The sequence below is a fragment of the Podarcis gaigeae genome, assembly GCF_964106915.1.
Source record: "Podarcis gaigeae genome assembly, chromosome: 6".
Classification (NCBI taxonomy): Eukaryota; Metazoa; Chordata; class Lepidosauria; order Squamata; family Lacertidae; genus Podarcis; species Podarcis gaigeae.
In genome coordinates, this window is record NC_139682.1 from 48,792,888 (window position 1) to 48,810,708 (window position 17,821).

General features: G+C 42.6%; 1 protein-coding gene across 1 annotated transcript; it reads left to right on the forward strand.

Annotated features, from left to right (window-relative positions):
- Nucleotides 1-2,105: 2,105 nt before the first annotated feature.
- LOC310847416 (embryonic pepsinogen-like) lies at nt 2,106-14,798 on the forward strand. Its single transcript, XM_083745226.1, has 9 exons — nt 2,106-2,239; nt 3,916-4,078; nt 5,231-5,348; nt 6,955-7,073; nt 7,803-7,987; nt 10,158-10,268; nt 10,996-11,125; nt 13,123-13,221; nt 14,428-14,798. Exons 1-9 carry the CDS (start codon nt 2,184-2,186, stop codon nt 14,566-14,568), a joined length of 1,122 nt encoding a protein of 373 aa, XP_083601352.1. The 5' UTR covers nt 2,106-2,183; the 3' UTR covers nt 14,569-14,798.
- Nucleotides 14,799-17,821: the final 3,023 nt, after the last annotated feature.

Consider the following 17,821-nt stretch of genomic DNA (forward strand, 5'->3'; position numbering starts at 1 on the left):
TGATCTGGTCAACAAAGCATACTTGGACATTCGAAAACCTTCTGACAAAGTTCCTCACCAATGACTCCTGATTAAGCTTGGCAGTCATAGGCTAAGAGGAGAGGTCCTCCTCAGTATCAGGAATTAGCTGGGAAGCCGGAAGGCAAGAGTAGGAATAAATGGACAGTTCTTCAAATGGAGATATGTAGAAAGTGACATTACAAAATGACATTACAAAAAACAATCTACATAAGCAGAATAAAATACTTTATACCGTTAAAATAATTTTTAAAACCAGGCATTCTGTCAGATAAGAGTTTGCTCTCCTGAATAATTTTTTCTCCTTAAAATTGCTGCTCTAACGGCCAAACAAGCCACTTTTTCAGAGGTGTAGAGTGACTTTTGTCCTTTCATAATTTTTAGTTTTTCTTGCACTGCCAGTTGACTAAAATTTTTCAGAAGTCTTCTTAACCCTTGTTGTGTTTGAGACAATTGAATATCACACACTTGAAAGACCCATCAGGTTTGGATGGGTCCATCAGGTTTGGACTTTAACACTTTGAAACACCCATCAGGTTTGGACTTTAACACTTTGAAAGTAGAGCAGAATTCAGGATGTTGTGCAGAAGATCATCACAGGACATTCAGATTAGGTGCAAATCCATGAGAAAAAATTGGTTCAGATATACCCTAAACCACTGAGCCTCTTGGGCTTGCTGATCAGAAGGGTGACAGTTCAAATTCACGTGACGGGGTGAGTGCTTCTACCCCCTAGCAGTTCGAAACTACCAACCTAGCAGTTCGAAATCATACCAGTGCAAGTAGGTAAATAGGCACTACTGCGGTGGAAAGGTAAACAGTGTTCTGTCACGCCAGGAGAGGTTTAGTCATGCTGGCCACATGATCTGGAAAGCTGACTCCAGACAAACTCTGGCTCCCTCTGCTTGAAAAACGAGATGAGTGCTGCAACCCCATAGTCGCCTTTGACTGGACTTAAGCGTTCAGACTTAACCTAACACACACCTGCAAAGTGATTGAGAAGCTTATCTCATTCCATTTTTGAGCAGCTTATCAAATTTCCATTAGAATGCTTAGTCCAATAGCAGTGTTAAATATGTACATTTGTTATTAATAAGACATCAAAGTGATTGTGCTCAAATATATGTGTTGAGGACCTCAGATAAGAGTGGTAAATTTGCTCTTTGGATGTACAATGCCGGTAGATATACCCATCAAGGGCATGAGAACATTCACTGATATAATGTAGGTGGACTAACAGCTTGGATCTGTATAAGGTAGCTTTCTCTGTTCCTAAATGGCTGGAATCCCCCAAAATAAGATTGATTCATTTCTTTTTGTGCAATTTCAGGTCCTTCCTGGCATCCTTTTCTCTTCTTTTTTCCCATTCATGATGATTTGTGCTCATGTGCTATTGAGGTGGTCACATGTGGTCATGATTTTAATTATGTTTGCACATGAAAAATTTCTGGAGTGTCACAGTGCTTCATTTGCAAGCAGTGCATATTCTGATATATATATTCCAGATTTCACGGTCCTTCCCCCGTTACCATTTGCCGATGGCCATGGGACTTTGGGGGTTTGGGTTTGGGATGGGGTTTTGGAAGAAGCCTGTGCATCAATTTGTTTTATGTATGTAGATCAGTGCATGCTGACCAACACTCAGTCTTCGCAGTAAGGCTCTATTTCGATGGCATGAGTACCACAACGACCGGTAGATTCTTATCTGCTGCAGCCTTCATCCACCTTCACAGCCATTGTAACATACCTTGTTATCTTCCACCTGTTCAGCTTCTGAGGACTTCTTGGATCATTCTTTGTTTAGATCCTCCCCTTTGACCTTATCGTCTTGGGTGACTCTGCTGGGAGTACGCGACTCCTGATGGCTTTGCTCACAAGGGTGATAGGAACGTGCAAGCCCACTCACCCCCGACAAGGTGACAATCCAGCGAGTGAGATATTTACCCTATTAAATGCTGAATACATGACTTCCTCTTAGGTATGATTTCATTGTGTTTACAAAGCAAGGTGACTGATTACTTCTCATTTCCAAGTATGGGCTGGACTTTCTGTGATGAAATATGATCTTTAGATGACGGTGGGCACTTCTCAAGCAGCTATAAAATAACAGAGTTTCCCCCTAGAAAAACCAGAAAAACTAGAGCAGCCCCCACTGGACAAGCAGGATGAAGTACCTTGCAGTTCTCTTCACCATTGTTGCTCTCTCCGAATGTCTCGTTAAGTAAGTTATTGTTTTGTTGCTGATATTTACTCATCTGACAGCTACACTTTCTGATTAACTAATGAAGAGGATAGAGTGTGAATTATAACTTCAAATATTATATAATTATTCAGATATATATATATATATATATATATATATATATATATATATATATAACACATACACACAGCTGAGAGGAGATTAATAAATGCAAAATGGTCCTCTGGCCACAGTTACAAGGGTAGAAGCACATAAAGGTAAAGGTAAAGGTACCCCTGCCCGTACGGGCCAGTCTTGACAGACTCTGGGGTTGTGCGCCCATCTCACTCAAGAGGCCAGGGGCCAGCGCTGTCCGGAGACACTTCCGGGTCACGTGGCCAGTGTGACAAAGCTGCATCTGGCGAGCCAGAGCCGCACACGGAAACGCCGTTTACCTTCCCGCTGGTAAGCGGTCCCTATTTATCTACTTGCACCCGGAGGTGCTTTCGAACTGCTAGGTTGGCAGGCGCTGGGACCGAGCAGCGGGAGCGCACCACGCCGCAGGGATTCGAACCGCCGACCTTTCGATCGGCAAGTCCTAGGCGCTGAGGCTTTAACCCACAGAAGCACATAGACTCACTGAAAAAAGCATGGCTACGTCTAATTTGAGATGGAACAATATTTTGGGGCATTTGTGTATGTCCTTTTTTTATCCCCTGCCTTAAGTAGCGTAGTAACAGGATGATACTCAGCACCTGAAGCTCACCACAGCATGTCCGAAGTGACAGGAGAAAGTGGAATTGTCAAACTGTTCTTTGTAATCAGCAATTGAGGACCCAATAGCACACTTTGAAGTGCTGCTGACACTAATAGAAACAAAAGGAGTCTTTAAAAATGGGCTGCAAAGAATTCATTTTATGTCAGTCAAATATTAAACACCCTACACACCTACAGTTGTTTTTTTCTTTCAGCTATCTTCCTTAAATTAATTGAGAGATAAAGGAGATTATCATCCCTGTCATGCATTACAGCAGGAACTAGGATTCTATTTGCCGTGCTGGTTGGGGCTGATGGGACATGGAGCTTAACAACCTCTGGAGATCCACAGGCTTCTTTCCCCTGCATAAAAGCTGTTCAAATCCCACCCATGATCCCATGATCTTTTCTATGGAAAAGATGCATGAATGAATGTGTGCAAGATTATAGGCTATGTTACTATTTCTTGATCCTAAAAAAAGACTTTGACTGTATTGAGTGAGTGCGGACTTTCACTTCAATTTCCTAAGTACCAAATTTTTGGAATAGCTTAGATCTAGTAGTTAAGAGAGTTTGGAAGGTGTGCAGGGCTGTAACTAGGGGGTGGCAAGGTGGGCCCCCACCAGGGACGCAGGCTAGGGGGGGTACAAAATTGGCTAAAATATGTCCATAAATATGTCTTTTAAAATATTGATTATTGCCTCATTAGAAAAGGTTTTAAATAGAGGGTGAATTGAAGGGGGGATGGAGGAGAGGTGGAAAGAAGAGCTAATTTGTCAGTGGCTAAGGGGCACAATCTGGACAGGAGCGCAAGATTACCTAGCTATAATTTTGATGGGATGGTTATATTAAGCCTATTATTATGTTTGTAGCTATGGAGTGGAAAGACAGGTTGCAAAATAGCAAATTTTAGGGAGACAGAAAATCCAAACCTAGTAATTTTGTTTCTTATGTTCCAGGATTCCCTTGCAGAGAGGGACAAAAGTAAGAGACACACTCAAGGAGAAAAATCTGCTGGAAAATCTTCTTCAGAAATACCGTTATGACATTGGTACAAAATACAACTCAGATATTTCTAATGCTGCCCAGGTGGCTGAAGAACCACTTCTGAACTCTTTTGAGGTGAGTTCAAAAGAGTTTTGCTCTTATCAATTTGCTGTGCTGCTGAACAACATTTCCTCAAAGTTTTCATGATGGTCAGTTGAGATACTTCTTCATATTTCTCCTGACACCCAGAGGTTATCAACATACTATGTTAGATGCAATTCAGCAAAACACAGCCACCTCAATCACACAATGAGACTTAGTCATGACTATCACAAAGCCCTGTTGTTTTCAACATAAGAAGTTGCAACTAACTTTTGCCGGATAACTCCCATAGAGGAGTTATGATCCAGCCAAAGTTAATTACATTGAAATCCCATTGACACCTAGCGTAGCCAGATACAGTAGAGAACAGGGTTCTTGCACCTTTAATAGTTGTGTAGAAGAGGGAATTTCAGCAGATTGTGGCTTTTCATTCAAGTTCACAGATACTGAGCGCCCCTTTATTACAACTATTCAAGGTATGAGAACCGTGTTCTTTTTTGCATCTAGGCATCTTATTAAAGGGCAGAGCAGGAAAATGATGAAGCCAGGGTGTTGTGTAGGCCAGAAAAATAGTACTTTAGCTTGTTTTTTGTGGTGAACATTGTGAGAGCTCTTCTATGGCAATAAATGGTACTTACGTGTTTTTTAAAAAAATATTTATAATTTTCAATTATAACAAAAAGGAAAACATTTCACAAATCAATCAATAGTAATTCTGACACTTTGAATCTTGACTTTCCTCCCCCTTTTTCTGTAGTTCCTTAAAACTGTTTTCATCTTTCCCTGCATATCCCAAATTGTCTCAATCTATTCTTTTTTAAAAATCTGCTATTATATATATATTTAGAAACTGCAAGTTTTTACAATAGCACTTATTTGTTATGCACAGAAGTTATTTTGAAGTGGGGAAAATGTCAGTTCTGCTGTATTTCTTCTGTTCGTGAGTTATATTAAAGCACATACTGCTTTTATATTATGTCGTTTATTATTTGTTTATTTGAACAATTCCCTTTTCATATTATCCCACTTTTGACAGGAAATAAATTTCTCTTTTCTAACTTTTTTTTTTAAATGTAGCACTTAGATTTAAAGTGATTACCTTGCATATCTGTGAGGAAGTAAAATGTTCAAAAGCCTAAAAAGAAGGAACGTTTTGCAAATTGTGTTTGTTTTATGAATTAACAGACTGAATACTATGGAACAATCTACATTGGAACCCCACCACAGAAGTTCACTGTTGTGTTTGACACTGGATCATCCACTCTCTGGGTACCCTCTGTCTATTGCAGTAGTCAAGCATGCCGTAAGTAACTGACTATAAAAAAGTCTTCAAGCATGTCACTCTGATATTAAATATGACCTGGGAGGGCCTATGAAGTTGTGTAAAGGAATGGATTCATTATTTCACAATCCAGCATTGCAGACTCAGGTCATAATTCTATTTACATATGAGTAGGGTTGATTGAGAGATGCGGGTGGCGCTGTGGGTTAAACCACAGAGCCTAGGACTTGCTGATCGAAAGGTCGTTGGTTCGAATCCCCACTACAGGGTGAGCTCCCGTTGTTCGGTCCCAGCTCCTGCCCACCTAGCAGCTCGAAAGCACCTCAAAGTGTGAGCAGATAAATAGGGACCACTCTCCAGCAGGAAGGTAAACGGCGTTTCCGTGTGCTGTGCTGGTGCTGGCTCGCCAGCTGTGGCTTAGTCACGCAGGCCACGTGACCCGGACGCTGTCTTCGGACAAGCGCCAGCTCCTGGCCTCTTGAGCGAGATGAGCGCGCAACCCCAGAGTCGGTCACGACTGGACCTGTTGGTCAGGGGTACCTTTACCTCTACCTTTTAGGGTTGATTGAACTCAGTGAGGCCAACGTCTAAATAAATATGTGTGGAATTGAATGTGGGCTTGCAATCCCATACCCATTTACCTGATGTGTCATCAGTGTCCCCACACAGCCCAAGTAAGGGTGGCAGTGGGGAAGGGGTGGGAGGGAGGCAGGGTAGTAGAGTGGGGGCACATCCCATTATGCTTCAAGTGGCAAAACAGGACACTCCACTGCTGGAGAGAGAGATCTCAGTTTTTAGTGATCAGGTGTAATGCTCTCAGGCAGGCAAAAAAGCTCCAAAAAGAAGTAATGAGTTTCTTGGAAGATTTACAGTAATTTACAATTAATACAGAGAGAGCAGCATGAGCCTGCCATTCTCAGCTACAAGGTGCTCAATCTGAGTCCCCACCTTGTACATAGCTGTCAACTTTCAGATTTGAAAATAAGGGATCAGCAGCCTCGAAAATAAGGGATTAGCAGCCTCACCTGTCCCGGGGACAGTCTTTTGTTGTTTAGTTGTTTAGTCGTGTCTGACTCTTCGTGACCCCATGGACCAGAGTACACCAGGCACTCCTGTCTTCCACTGCCTCCCGTAGTTTGGTCAAACTCATGTTGGTAGCTTTGAGAACACTGTCCAACTATCTCGTCCTCTGTAATCCCCTTCTCCATCTTTCCCAGCATCAGGATATTTCCCAGGGAGTCTTCTCTTCTCATGAGGTGGCCAAAGTATTGGAGCCTCAGCCTCAGGATCTGTCCTTCCAGTGAGCACCCAGGGCTGATTTCCTTCAGAATGGATAGATTTGATCTTCTTGCAGTCCATGGGACTCTCAAGAGTCTCCTCCAGCACCATAATTCAAAAGCATCAATTCTTCAGCGAGATTAGTAAAAAAAATGTGTTCGGTGAGATTAGTAAAAAAAATAATACATCCCAGCTCCTGTTATCTAAATGTTTCCCTAGTGTTTTCCAATGTCCTTTTATTACAATTATTCTCTTCAGAAAATGTATACCTTCAGTTTGTTTCTGCTATTGATCACTGATTAAAAGCTGTTTTTGTATTAATTAATTTCTGATTCCTTTTTACCTTTAGAAACACACCATAGATTTGACCCAAGTAAGTCTTCTACCTTCCAAGGAACAGGACAGCCATTCTCCATTAAGTATGGGAAAGGAAGCATGGAAGGGATCTTTGGACTTGATACAATCAAGGTAAACTAATAGTATTTTATAGATACAGGACAAGTTGAGAATACAAGCTTATAAAAATATTGACTCTTCTGTGCATTTCCAAGGTCGATACTTCTCAATGTTTTTGAATCCTGGAAAATTTAAAGCAGTAAAAACTGAATCAGTCCTTTATATTCTGTGGAAATATTTATGTACAGTATATTTACATTGATGGCTGCTTCCCAGGGAATTCAGAACACAATATGTGGTAATCAAGAAGTTGATTTTAAATTGTCGTTGTTACAATCAAAATAGTACAAATTAAAGCTGCAGTACTAAGGTTATGCAATCCTGAAGTAAATATCAATGAAATTGATGAGACCAACCTCTGAATAAACAGGTTTAAAACAAGGACCTAATTTGCTCTTGCCCACTATCCATAGGAGCCAATTCTTATGGGCCATGGTCCCTTCATCCCCCAAATATTATATGACGGGGGCCGCCCCTCAAAGTTAATGGGCTTTGCCATTCAAATGGTGTGCATGGACTGTGTCTTGTGATCAATTATGCAGGATGGGACTTACCTGCCACCCCCAATATTTTATTACCTGCCACTATACATGTTTGAATATTATTGTCTGAAAGGTCAAATGAGGTTTCCTTTCATGTTAACATGCACAGGATTGTAGCCTGAACGCAATGCTTAAAGAAGCCTGCTCTGTACTTTACAACGTGATACAGAAGTAAGGGAAGACTGTGTTTTTCTCCTAGATATCTGATCTTACCATTTCCGATATGGAATTCGGCTTGAGTACCAGTGAGTCAGAAGACCCATTTTCCAGAACTAAATATGATGGGATCCTCGGCTTAAACCCTTGGAAAAAAAGTTCATTCTTTGAGAACCTGATGAAGAAAGGCTTGCTTGAGAAAGAAGAATTTTCTGTTTATCTCAGCGGGTAAACACTATTTTGCTTTACTGCTAAGAAGATTTGTTGCATGTTGATGGAGGACTCATGGAAGGAAACTGCACCTGAGATTACTTTACAGGTTGGCTAATGCTTTGCCTGCTGAATCTTGTAGAACAGGCTGTCTGCCACTGTGCTTTGTTTGCACAGAGGTTGATGGGTAGAGGGGACTGGAACCTCAATCCCCAATTTGGTTAGAATGCTGAGCCCCTCCAGGGATGAATACGCTATTGTAGTCAAGGCTACTTGATGATGATGAAGAAAAGATCCCTCCAGTTTTCTAGTACCCAGCAGTCGACTGCACCATCTTGCTTGTTGTGCCTTGAGAGCAGAGCAGAGCAGGGGCCAAGCTCAGGTGAGCTAAGTCTTAATGTGGGAAGAGAGGGAGGTGGACAGATGTGAGGCAGAGAGTGAAGAGGTCAACCCCCCTGCTTCTTTTACTATTATTTAATGCATGGAAATACGGAATTAAAAAAATATATTGTATTCCATCCATGTAGCTATCTTCCCTTTTCATTTTAATTTAATACTGTACAAACTTGAAACCTCCCCCCAAAAAACACTTTAGAGATTTGGAGTTTTTGCTCCAATTCACTATCCTACCCCATGCAGAATAACTGGAGGATAGTATCACAAAGACCATTTCACCTGACTATTTTGGGGGTAGATCAAGAACTGAAGGGATAAATTCCTCCCTCCCATCGGGTGGCTAATATGCAGCCCATCCTGTACATGTCAGCTCAGAAGTCAGTGCTACAGTGCCTGGCACTGCAACCTTAATGGTTTTTTGAAAGGGAGGTAGCAAGCCTTTGTAGGGCAGAAGACAGGAAGGAAAGCAGTAGGTGGAAGCAGAGCCAGCCACAAATGAAGCCAGCTGATTTTGTCCGCATTCTCCAACCAACTGAGGATATAAGGGTAGCAATTAGACAGACTAAGGAGGAGGAAACTGACAGACAGTGACACTCCCTGGACTGGGTGCAGGCAGGCAGGCAGGCAGCTGAGGCTGGCTGGAAGTAGACTGAGGTTGGTGGAGTAGAAGCCATTTCCGCAGAATGGCCTCCACTGCCCCAATGGCTTGCTTAAAATCACAATGAAAATCAATTAGAAGAACAAAACTTATGAAGATTATGAAGGGGGAAGTCAGTGTGTGATATACAGAGCTGAATAGGAAGCATGGTGATATATAGAACATTAACAGCATTCACCTTTCAAAATCTTAAAGCCTTCATTGTTGAGTGTTCACCAGTTGATACTGGTGCACTGCAAAAGTTTCTTTCTCTCTCTCTTTTTGTCTAATTTGGACAGAGATACAAGAACATGATACATACTGTCAGGGGTTCAGGAGCAGAGACACAGGACATGGAGCAAATGGAGAGTGAGGAGGAATCCGAGGAGGGTGTAGGCAGTGACAGTGGTCAGAGAGATTCCACGAGTCTCTCCAGCGAATCGGAAGATTCACAGAAAGGAGCGCCGATGGCCAGGGCAAGGGAGGTGCCAAGGGGGAAACCCCAGAAGGAAGGGGCCAGCGGGGACTCCCTGAGCAGCAGTTGGAAATCAGGACCAGCTTCCCCACCAGAGCGCAGTGGGGGGGAGGAGTCCCAGGCATCGGGACCAGTGTTCTCACCACCAGAGAGAGGAGATGAGTCAGGATTGACCATGCCTCCATGGGAGAGCAGGGAAACGGTCAAGAGGAAAGTCACAGGCTGGGCGCGCGCGCCAAGTTCAAATGTACAGGCGAGCGGCACAGCAGGTAGCCCGGATAGGGAGCCAGGTCCTAAAGCCCGCCGGAAGGAGGGGCAAGACTCAGGGGGGTCAGCGTCAGAAGAGTCCAGGAAGGAGGAAACCCCAGGGGGCAGAAGGACCCAGAGGAGGAAGGAACAGCGCAGGAGGTGGAGCCGGGCTAGGATCTTAAACTGGTGCGGAAGGGATAGTGACTCAGAGGGGACTTCGCCGATCTAGAGTCAAGACGTAGGGCTGCACGCTCTGGGGTTTGAAATGGAAACTAAACTTCAATGAAGACTTTTGTACATTATATCAACCGGGCGTTGGTCCTCTGTGAGCTGGGACCTAGAGGCAGCTCTGACACATACACTTTTTAAATATGCAGTCCAGCTTATTCTGAACGAATGACTTCACAACATCATATATATCTATGTTTCAGAAAAACAGATGGGAGCATGATCATTTTTGGTGGAATTGATCAATCTTATTTCACTGGTCCTATTAACTGGATTCCTGCCACATATAGGAAATTTAAGATTGAAGTGGACAGGTAAGCAGGAATTATTCTTATTAATAGTATTAGCAACATTATTGTTAATCTTAACATATTGACTGGGTACAATAAAACGGAAAAGTTTGTCTGAATAAATTTAATGGCTACTAGTTAGCTAAACAGGAAGAGAAGGAGGGCAATAAAATGTAAATACGAATGTGCAACTTACTTTGTGTTTTCTAGTTGTCCGTTGTTAGAATGACTTATATAGGACTGTTCTTATAAATGGCATTTACAGAGCATATGAGGGCAGGTCCTTGCTCTGAGCACTTTACAATCTGTAGTTCGTGAGTTTTGTTTTATGCCTTGTACTATTTCCAGTGCAGCTACCTGAAAGTACTTATCACATCCCAGTCTCCATTTAAAAAACCAACCCATGTTTGGGGAAGGGCCCTACCTCAGCTGAGGATCATTTGCTTTGCAAGCAGAAGCCTCCAGGGACATAGCTATACAGCTGCAAAGAAAACGTTTTAAGTGTGTTTTAAGTGAAATATACAATGTGACGCTAGATGTTGATGGTGAGCCGTACGGTAAATTCAATGTATTTTTAAAAACTTTTTTTAAAAAATAGCATTTTTTATTCCACCTAGGTTTCATAGCTGATATTTCCAGGCCGTGCTATGAGAACTCCCTCTCTGAAATCCTGGAGAGCTGTTCTATACAATGTGGGATTTTTATGTTTCATGTCAGAATCTAAAGAATCTAATGATGTCCAATTTCTCAGCATTCTAGTGTATGGTCAGGCAATTGCCTGCAGAGATGGCTGTGAAGCACTTCTTGACACGGGGACGTCCTTCTTGCTCGGCCCAGCATCTGAAATTAGCCAAATCCAACAAGCCATTGGAGTTACAAAAGTAAGATTGACTTTTGCTGGTTGTCTTCATACTGTAGCTGAAAGAGGCCCAGTACCATCCTTTTCACTCCAGTGTCCACACTCCATACTCTAATTGTTAGCTAGAGCTCAAGTTTCAGAGGCACACAACCGAAGGTGGTGAGGATTAGGCTTGACCTAGGATATCGCCTGGACTGCAACAGCTGAAACCTCAGTGCCAGGCTTCATAATTCTTCATGATACTGCACATGCATGCAAATGTACATGAGCATACAAACTATGACCATGGAAATGGCAGGGAAAGAAAACAATCTGGGAGGGTGACGTCCAGTGAAATAAACACTTCCAGTGGACTTAATGCTAAATCCACACAATTAAATGAAGTGATGGCCTTTTTTCAATAGGCTGATTGACTCTTGGAAGATCCTGATGCAATGAGAGTATGATCCATGGAAGCTTCTCTCTGACTGATGGTGATTTCATATGTGACCTTGGCATTTTTATATGACATAACCTGAGAATGTCCCATGGGTTTATTGTACTGTTGTATGTGCTTTGGGCTATCTAGCTATCCTTTCCTATATGCAGGGTTCTGAAAAGAATCCACTATACAGTACATGAAAGGTGGCCAGATGCAAAACACAACAAAACTCTTGCACCTTTAATAGTTGTGCAGAGAAGGAACTTTCAGCAGGTATTAGTTCTGCTGAAAACCATTCTTCTACGTCCAAGTCCCATACATGGACAGATAGAGGGTGTGTTTCATCCTTATCACTCTAGTGTCCACACTCCATACTCTAATTGTTAGCCGGAGCTCAGGTTTCAGAGGCACACAACTGAAGGTGGTGAGGATTAGACTTGACTTTGGATACCTCCTGGCACTGGTACCAACTCCAGGGGGCCCATGGGGGCCCAGGCACCACACAAAAAATGGTGGGTATTTGGCACCCACACTGCGGAGCCTCCGATGTGATTTAGGGTGCTTCGCAAGGCCCCGGAAGTCACATCCAAGGTCTTGCAGGACCTCCCGAAGCACTTTCAGGAGAAACCAGAAGTCACATTGGAGGCTTTGAGAGACCTCAGACATGACCCCGGAGATTGCATTGGAGGCCTTCCAGGGACTGCTGTAGTGTGTGCAATGTAACATGACATCAAAATGTCAAAACATCACATTACATCACGGGTGCCATTGGGCACCCATAATCTGGGGCCCAAGTCAGTGCCCCTGCCTCCTGGACTACAGCTGCTGGCACCTCAGTGTCAGGCTTCATGGTTCTTCATGATACCTACTGCACATGGATGCAAATGTGCATGAGCACCCAAGCTACAACAATGGAAATGGCAGGAAAAGAAAATAAGCTGTGACAACCAGTAAAGGAAGGGGGCGATAGAGAGCACTGCTGTTATTTCATACTGTAGTCTGTCTGCAAAATACATTGGCTTTATTTCCTCCAGACAACATCTCTCAAAACAGATTCAGTACATCAGCCTGCCATCAGCACCCATTTTAGATTGGGGAATTTGGGCTCATACCGGACTTTAAAAATGGATTGCATCATCTCCATTGCTTTAGACTGTGAGGTTTAGATGTGAAGTGTTGAGGTGATTTATTTGTAATATTCAGCTAGATGGCGTGCTTCTGTGCTACAGTGTTCTACAGTGTGCTGTTCAAACCTGTGAGCTACACTAGATGAAACAAAAAAAATTCCTTCCAGTAGCACCTTAAAGACCAACTAAGTTAGTTCTTGGTATGAGCTTTCGTGTGCATGCACACTTCTTAAGATACATCTTAAGGATATTCTTTTTTTGTTGTTTTGACTATGGCAGACCAACACGGCTACCTATCTGTAACTTACACTAGATGGTTATTAAGTTCTCACTTAAAGCGCTATGTTTGCTTTCCTGAGATTGGCTCAGGGACAAATCCATGACATTTCTCAAGCAAACTTGAGGTTTGCTGGTTCAGTTCCTTCATGATCAGAATAATGCAAAAACTCAACTCTTCCTTATCTCTTTCAGCATTCGTTCAACTGCAGAAACCTCCACAATATGCCAGATGTTGTTTTTGTAATCAATGGAATTCAATATCCTTTGACTCCACAAGCCTATACTCATAAGGTATATGATAGAACTGGAATACTATCTACTTGCCATAATAATGCAGGTTCAAACAGTTTAGGGCAGATTAGAAGTGCAAAATATTTATGAACACATGGGCTAAAGACGGGGGGGAGGAATACATTTTGGGGCAGAAAGCTTATTAGATATCCTGAGACGGTCAGAAGAACTGGATCCAAACTTGCAAGTCTTATAGAAATAAAGGCCAATTCAAATTCCCCACCAACATAGTTTTATGACAGTTTAGTATAGTATCTCTGACTACAGATGATTCCCAACCCAGGAAGGTTGCCTCTGATATGTTGTATAACATGGGTGCCTGATGACCCCGAGAAGGACTTAAACCTTCCATCACATATAGCAACATATATACTGTATGCAGCTCTCAGATGTGTTTGCTTGGCAGTTGCAGATACGGAAGAATTTTGAAGCAAATAATGTTCTTTCTCCCCTCGTTTCCTCTTTGTAGTGATGACACAATCTAGAGAGTTTCTAAATCTCATTATCAGCAGCATCCTAATGTTCCACATGTAGCCCTGAAGAAGGGCTTCTATTGGCAGAGGGACACAGTGATCCTATCCTTTATAGCTAGCAGTAGAGGTGGAGCGAGGAGGAGATGGAAAATAAGTCTCTTGTGATCTCCACTGACTCCATAGGGAGAGGCCATAGCTCAGTAGTAGAGGATTTGCTTTGCAAATAGAAGTTCACAGTTTAAACCTCCAACATTTCCAAGTAGGCTTGGCAAAGATTCCTTGTCTGGAACTGATTCTATAATAATTAAGCCAGCATAATTCCAGGGATAAGATGGCATTTCAATGCAATTATTTCTTCCAACAGAGCAGAGCAAAAAACATTTTGAATTGTGGAGACTGCCTATAATTTTAAAATAGTTTGCTGACTTGTACAATTTGGTTGCTCATTATTAAGGTATTATGCTAATTATTATAGAATGAATACACGATTTACAATATTGTGCACCATTACTATTGTCCTAGTGTTACATCTACAATATTTATTTCCTTTTTAGACTTTTCTTCCAGGAAAAATCCTTCCTTCGCCTTCTTTATGTTGGAATGTTACCTTATGCTAGGGTTTAAAATATGGCAACCCTTCCTTGTGCATTTTTACCTTGATTAATTTCTTGGTTGATATGGATGTCGAATAACCCACATCTTAAGGATATTCTTTCCTTTCCTTTCTTTCTAGGATGATGACCATTGCAAGAGTGGTTTTAGCTCTGGCAGCAAAGATTATGATCACTTGATACTAGGAGATATGTTCCTCAGAGAATACTACAGTATATTTGACAGGGGGAACAACCAAGTTGGACTGGCAAAGGCAGTGTAAAAAAAATTCTGCATTTAAACTATGCAAGTGCTGTAGCTGCTCATTTAATCAACTAATGCCAACGTCATCGTAACTTCATAGCAATGTATTTGAACAAATACTATCACTCGGTATCCTATTAAAATTATGTTCATCAGATGCCTTTAAAGAAGATGCAGGTGGTAGCATTGTTGTGGCATATATGATCTGAAAATTATGTATTTCAAATTAATAAACTGTTCCATGGCTAAGCTTTTGGATGTGATTTCTGTACTATACCCTATAGCTAATGTGAGTGAAGCTGAGGTGCCATTTCTGAAGTCAATGGGGAGGGAAAAGGCAAGGGCAAAAGGCCCAGTCTCAGGATCAGTCAAGTTTAAGTTATGGAGAGAAAGAGAGAGTAAAAAGCCACCAATGTACATTAACAGTATTTTTACTCATTTATTTCTTTTTTATGCCCTATAAATAATACACAGCGAGTACTGTACACTAATACCACACAGAGAACTGGAGAGTTGTCACGGATACAAGCACTCCTCCTGCAGGGACAGGGAACCTGTGGGCCCCCGAATGTTGTTGAGCTGCAGTTCAGCCCCAACCTGCATGGCCGGAGTTCAGGAATGATGGAAATTGTAGGGTCAAAAGTTCTCCATGCCTGCCCTTATTGATAATCACATATTGTCCTAAACTGTGTGGCAGTGAAAGGACTGTGCCCCCTCACCAGCTAGTGGTTTCTCTGGAGCAACATCTGTTTTCACTGCCTCCTTTCACAATTTCACGTTCTGACCAGATGAGACATCTGATTCAAGGGCCAAACTTGACAGCCTTTTCAACTTGCTTGGACATTGGGGAGTTTCTTGATCAAGGAATTTTTAGGTTGCTTCACCATCCACTGACTGTATAGTACAGATCAGGAAAGATACCATGAAAGCCCAAAGGATACCAGCATAGTTAATGAGCAATGTCGAAGAAGCTAGTATAGGCAAGAAGGCTTCTTTAAAAGAAATTAAGTCTTGTCCAAATGGAGAATAGATTGGAAACAAACCTGGAAAGTAGCCAATGTATCACCTATTTTTAGGAAGTGATCGGGGGGGGGCCTCCTGGAAAAAACAGGCTGCTTACCTTAACACCTTAACAATTCTCCAAGGACGACTGGAGGATAAAAACAACTGTTAAGGATAAAATAACCAAGCTTATTAAAGAGTCAACCTGCCTTTCCTTATTTCTGGGGCAGTTGAACTGCAGCTCTGAGCTTTGAGTTGGAAATTACAAATTTCTCCAGCATAAAGGAAATCACACCTATTTGCTGTCTTCATCCTCACAGCTGTTGCTTTTGCAAAACTTCTTCTGAAGAAACGAGTGATTGTGAAAGCTATATCACCTTCCTGATGTTGCACCATTAATGATCACACCCAAATAAAAGTGATTCATCTGTTTTGCTGGAATTTAGATTAGGTCCAAGTTTCCTTGTTTTTCTTGCTACCCAATTGTTAAAACGCATTAAGTTGAAAGTTCAGTCCCATGTTAGGTCTGAATCATGTTGAGTGAATGCAGAACCTAAGAGGAGACCAGTAGCTCCTCCAAGTCACTGTAGAGGTGGCATGGAGGGGGGCTGCTGAGGAGGCAGCAGATCTGGCATGCAAGGAGCACATGGCAATGGCAGCAACAGCAGGCGATGCATTCCTTGGAGGCGGGATCTGCTGCCCCTGTGGATCTTGCTGCCTAAGGTGGTCATCCCACCTTGTCTCATGGATGGGCTGGCCCTGGCTCTACCTCTGTATGCAGCAGAGGTTCTTGGTTTACTATCTAGCCTGTTTCTGTGGCCTTCTGGACTCCTCCAGGAATGGAAGGATGCTGGAATGCAGAAGTGTCAGTACAGTGGGAGAGCTTGGTTGCCCATTTGCTGCCATGATGGCATCCTCTGGACCCTACCAGTGATGGATGGCAGGAATCTGGTGGTTGAAGGTGGTAAGAATTGGAGGGAGCCAGAACACATGTTTATGCCAACAATACTCCCAGCAACCTGCAATAGAAGAAGAAGAAGAAGAGTTTGGATTTGATATCCCGCCTTTCACTCCCTTTAAGGAGTCTCAAAGCGGCTAACATTCTCCTTTCCCTTCCTCCCCCACAACAAACACTCTGTGAGGTGAGTGGGGCTGAGAGACTTCAAGGAAGTGTGACTAGCCCAAGGTCACCCAGCAGCTGCATGTGGAGGAGCGGAGACGCGAACCTGGTTCCCCAGGATTACGAGACTACCGCTCTTAACCACTACACCACACTGGGTGAAGGGAAAAGTTCCTTGCTGGGCAGAGAGAAGGGATCTATTTAGAGGTCTCTCTGTTCAGTTGTCAAGTTCCTAATGCCTCAAGTGGCCCTGTTGCCATTCACCTTCATCCTGTTTCATATGTACCCTTCTCCCTTCTCAGGTCATATGCCCATTTCTCCCAGCCTCACACCAGCACTTTTATTTTTTTTAATGTTCTTGTGAGCTACACATGAAGAAATATGTGCTAAACTTTCCATGTGCATCAGAAGTAGATTTACGTGTGTGAAGAAGAGGTGGAGAGATGATTTTAGCTAATTCTTATTGGGTCATAGGAGCGTGATGGAATGGCTTTGAATGCCTATAAGAAAAGCAATAAAAGCTGGTGAAAGACAGTAGAATATGGTGAGAGAAAGAGAGGACTCCACTGTGTGATTAGGTAAAGAGAAGGTAGACGAAGGTGTCAACAGAGAGGGAAAGGGGACAGGCAGAGAGCTGACAAAAGGAAGAATTGTGAAAGGAGGGAAGACCTGTAAGTGGCAACAGAGAAAGGACTAAGAAAATGCAGGAAGGAGGCTATAGTTACAGGGGGCAGGGGTGGGAGAGACAAGAATAAGATGGTGAATGTTATTAGTTAATGGCTAACATCATTTCCCCCACAATCAATCAATGAGACTGAAGTTAAAGCAAATACAGATTTCAGTAGTAGCAGGCACTTCAGTTCAGATGCCAAGTCTGACAGAAGCTGATTGAACTGTATAGAAAGCAATGTTGCCATACTGGCAAAATTCTCAAAGACAAACAAGCAAGCAAGCTCAGCCCCTGTATTGGAAAGCCACCCTATTTCTCTGTAAGCAAGACCACAAAGACAATGAACACGCAAACCATGGGCCTATTAAGTTTGCCTGGATGAATTTCTCCACTATCTCTAGTCCTGAGTCTGGACTGATTGAAGACTACTGGCCTGCACTGACCACCAGCACATCTTCATGGTTTCAAATAAGATATGGA